The sequence below is a fragment of the Cajanus cajan genome, chromosome 5, assembly GCF_000230855.2.
Source record: "Cajanus cajan strain Asha chromosome 5, NIPB_CcT2T_4, whole genome shotgun sequence".
In the NCBI taxonomy this organism is placed as follows: domain Eukaryota; kingdom Viridiplantae; phylum Streptophyta; class Magnoliopsida; order Fabales; family Fabaceae; genus Cajanus; species Cajanus cajan.
The window spans coordinates 61,669,727-61,674,145 of NC_138521.1; the positions used below are offsets into that span (position 1 = coordinate 61,669,727).

Sequence of the window (4,419 nt, forward strand, 5' to 3'; positions counted from 1 at the left end):
CATGAAACCATACCAGGCCCACGCAGCCAAAAAGAAACAAAGAGAAAAGAAAAGAAAAGAAAAGCCATTCCGCACCTGGTATTCCAACAATCTTTACCTGCACCGTGGCCCTCGGTTAAAGTTTTATCCCTTCCATAATCTTATCTCACATGTGCCTCTAACCTATAACAAATCAGCAACAAAACACCCGCTTTGTTTTATTTTGTCCTTTTGTTTTGCCTCTTTGCCATGCCAATATTAGGAATTTTCCTTCCCTTCATCCACAATAATAATAAGACGTGCATGCACGCGACACAAATGCGCGTGGAAGCGGTAAAAAATAAAAAACAAGTTAAAAACGTGAGGAGTTTTAGGAGCAGTGGCTGGCAGAGACAGTGGTTTCTGTTTCATACAAATACAATCATACTCTCATTTCAGTTTTTTTTTTTAAAATTCTTTTTGGGGGTAGCTTTGAAGCTGGTGATAGTGTGATATAGTAGTAGTACATAGCTTGTCTCTTACAGAACAAAAACCTCTTTCTTTCGCAAACTCCACCCACTCACACAATTCCCACCACTCCTTTTTTTCCTATGGCATTTCGCCGGGTAACATGATTACCCTCCGATCTTCTTCGCTAATTCCGATTCCGCAATCCCCTACCCAATGGCGCTGCTCCTTCTGGTGTTCCTCCTGCAGCTGAGTTCCCATCTCCGAGTTAACTCGGAGCCCACTCAGGACAAGCAAGCCCTCCTTGCTTTCCTCTCCAAAACCCCACACTCCAACCGCCTTCAATGGAACGCCTCAGCCTCCGCCTGCGACTGGGTCGGCGTCAAATGCGACGCCTCACGCGCCTTCGTCTACTCGCTCCGTTTACCCGCCGTCGGCCTCGTGGGTCGGGTCCCACCCGACACGATCGGCCGCTTAAGCCAGCTTCGGATCCTTAGTCTCCGCTCCAACGGCCTCACCGGCGAGATCCCCGCCGATTTCTCAAACCTAACGTTCCTCCGCAGTCTCTACCTACAAAACAACGACCTCTCCGGCGAGTTCCCACCGAGTCTCACTCGCTTAACTCGCTTGGCTCGCTTGGATCTCTCCTCCAACAACTTCTCCGGCCCCATCCCTTTCTCCGTCAACAACTTAACCCACCTCACCGGTCTTTTTCTCGAAAACAACACCTTCTCCGGCATAATCCCAAGCATCACGGCCAAGCTCGTTGACTTCGACGTTTCATATAACCGCCTCAACGGCTCCATTCCCCAGACGCTCTCCAATTTCCCCCAATCCTCATTCGCCGGAAACCTAGCTCTCTGCGGGCCGCCGTTGAAGCCCTGCAACCCCTTCTTCCCTGCTCCGGCGCCGTCTCCGTCCGCCAATTCCAACCCGCCGCCGCTCCACAAGAAGTCCAAGAAGCTCTCCACCGGCGCCATTGTCGCAATCGTTGTCGGGTCTGTTTTGGCGGTGGCGTTGTTGCTGCTGCTGCTGTTACTCTGCCTCCGGCGGAGGCGGAGGCAGCCGGCGAAGCCGCCGAAGGAGGCTACTGCGGCGGCGCGTGCCGTGCCGGCGGAGGCGGGGACGTCGTCGTCGAAGGAGGATATTACGGGGGGCTCGGCGGAGGCGGAGAGGAACAAGCTTGTGTTTTTCGAAGGGGGGATATACAGTTTCGATTTGGAGGATTTGTTGAGGGCTTCGGCGGAGGTGTTGGGGAAAGGGAGTGTTGGGACCTCGTACAAGGCGGTGCTGGAGGAGGGGACGACGGTGGTGGTGAAGAGGCTTAAGGATGTTGTGGTGACGAAGAAAGAGTTCGAGATGCAAATGGAGGCTTTGGGGAAGATTAAGCACGAGAATGTGGTTCCTCTCAGAGCGTTTTACTTCTCCAAGGACGAGAAATTGCTCGTTTACGATTACATGTCTGCGGGTAGCTTGTCTGCGCTGCTACACGGTACGATGTTGTTGTGATTCAAATCCTTAATTCGTTTTCTGTTGATTAATGATTCATTTTCCCTGCTGCTTGATTTTGCCCGTAGTTAATTATTCAAGCAATTTGATTGTTATTGTTGTTGGGTTTCCGGCATTTTGGTTGTGGGTAATTGAATGTTGATTAATTCGTTTGATGGAATTGGCATCGTTTTTGTGTGGGTATTTAATTTGTTGTGGAAATTGGATTATTTTAATAGGAGGGCTAGGAATATTTTAATAGTATTGTGAGATGATTAGCGTTTATGTGGGCAGTGGGCTGGGTAGTGTTAGTGTGTGGTGTTAGTGAATTAATTAATGGTTGTGTTGTGGAGCAAACATTCTGTAATGATTAGTGAGGGTAGGGTGCATGAGATAGCAGCGGCGAGTGTGGAAGATTGAGATTGTTTGTAATTGTGGTTACAGGGAGCAGAGGGTCTGGGAGAACACCACTAGATTGGGAGAGCCGGATGAGAATAGCAGTAGGAGCAGCAAGAGGGCTGGCATGCCTCCACGTGTCAGGGAAGGTGGTCCACGGGAACATTAAATCTTCCAACATCCTCCTCCGAGGGCCGGAGCAGGAGGCCGGCGTTTCAGACTTTGGCCTCAACCCCTTGTTCGGGAACGGAGCCCCATCCAACCGGGTGGCGGGTTACCGGGCACCCGAAGTGGTGGAAACCCGAAAGGTGAGCTTCAAGTCTGACGTGTACAGCTTCGGCGTGTTGGTGTTGGAGCTTCTGACGGGGAAAGCGCCGAACCAAGCCTCTCTGGGGGAAGAAGGAATCGACCTTCCCAGGTGGGTCCAGTCTGTGGTGCGCGAAGAGTGGACTGCTGAGGTGTTCGATGCGGAGCTCATGAGGTTCCACAACATAGAGGAGGAGATGGTTCAGCTGTTGCAGATCGCCATGGCTTGTGTTTCGGTGGTGCCCGATCAGAGGCCCACCATGCCGGACGTGGTCCGCATGATTGAGGACATCAACCGGGGAGAGACCGACGACGGCTTGCGCCAGTCCTCCGATGATCCTTCCAAAGGATCAGAGGGTCACACGCCTCCCCCGGAGTCAAGGACTCCACCTAGATCTCAAACACCTTAACAATAAACAAATATTATGTGAATTACGCCATGCCCTTCTTGTCCATTTTTTCCCCGCTCCATGTATTTCATTTCATTTCATTTTTTTAAACTATTCTCTCTTATTAATTCCAATCATTTTTACAGGTGTGACTTTTAAAATTAGACCATGGAGTTCAACGAACTCAACCATTTCTTAATTTAAAATTAATCAAGCTTATCTCTTCTGTGTTCTGTCTGTCGTATGTTACTACGTCAGCATGTTTTTTGAGCCGAGCAGATCAGTTGTTATTTGATGACGCAGGTGAGTGAGGTGCTATGGCCTATGAGCAATGGAGCATTGACCTCAAATGCACGCATGCACGCGCTTTTGGTGCGAGTATGGTGACGTGTTAGTAAGTCACATGGGCACGGGGAGTGGTGTGTTTATGAGTAAAAAGGGTGGAAGACAGGCTGGGTGTGTTGGGAGTTCTGACAAATAAACAAAGAGCGTTTGACCCAACCAGAGTGCTAGAGGCTAGAGGCTAGAGCCATGGACCCCACCCCGTTAATTAATCTAATCTAATTCTAACCGCTAAATCCCCACTCTTAATCACTATTCACTTGTTCTCTAAACATCTACTTTACGTACCCAACATGCGACTTTCATACGTTCTTTGCCCTATAATTATTGTTTTCTGATTCTCCCCTGCATTTTACGTTTACGACGTACCTGCCTGTATTAGGATTAGTATCGCGGACACAATAGCTTAGAAAATAATATCCCTTGTATCTATTATTAGTAAATCACTCACCATAGGTTTTAATAGAAAAATTCATTATTAATTCCTTTGTTAGATTACTGACCTGGACCTTTGAAAAGAAAAATATCTCTTCCTGTTGTCCCTTCTTGAGTCTCCTGATTCGACACGTTGGAAACCGGACGCGCGAATGCCTCTCAATTTGTTCCGTCGCTTTCTGTTCACATTCAGACCTAAAGCTGACACGTGGCCAAAAACGGGCTATACACCTAATTGTCTTTTTTGATGTGTAAATACAAGGACATCCATAATTTTCACCTTTATAGATTATATAAATTAATTGAATGCTATTTTTGTGTCTATATAAGGTTTACTAGCAAAAATCACGAGTTTTTATATGCGTTCGTTCTGAAAATTTCCTATAGTCCCATGTCTCCTCGGCAAAAACAGAGTTTTGTAGACCAAAAAGTGGACATCATAGCAAGGGAAGGGATTTGGTCTGGTCGGGGCAAAATTCACTGTTTATTTCCTTCCTTGGCTTTGGCTCTTTCATATTGCAATGTGGTTGTTGTATTCTGTGTCTAGCTGCCTTTAATCTTTGTCCTAATTCAGATGCTTAGTTTAATCTGTTCTAATTCTCTGACATGTTATGGTCCAAAGAAATCATCTGCTTAA

General features: G+C 47.6%; 1 protein-coding gene across 1 annotated transcript; it reads left to right on the plus strand.

The window, feature by feature from the left end:
* The first annotated feature begins 367 nt into the window (after positions 1-367).
* Positions 368-3,166, plus strand: LOC109809234 (putative inactive receptor kinase At2g26730). Its single transcript, XM_020372482.3, has 2 exons — positions 368-1,918; positions 2,359-3,166. Exons 1-2 carry the CDS (start codon positions 643-645, stop codon positions 3,024-3,026), a joined length of 1,944 nt encoding a protein of 647 aa, XP_020228071.1. The 5' UTR covers positions 368-642; the 3' UTR covers positions 3,027-3,166.
* The last annotated feature ends 1,253 nt before the right edge of the window (positions 3,167-4,419 follow it).

Bases quoted from the DNA above. Each gene is read 5' to 3' on its own strand.
- LOC109809234 (XM_020372482.3), top strand. From the start codon at position 643: ATGGCGCTGCTCCTTCTGGTGTTCCTCCTGCAGCTGAGTTCCCATCTC. The intron at 1,919-2,358 runs GTACGATGTTGT...TTGTGGTTACAG, and splicing joins CTTGTCTGCGCTGCTACACG to GGAGCAGAGGGTCTGGGAGA.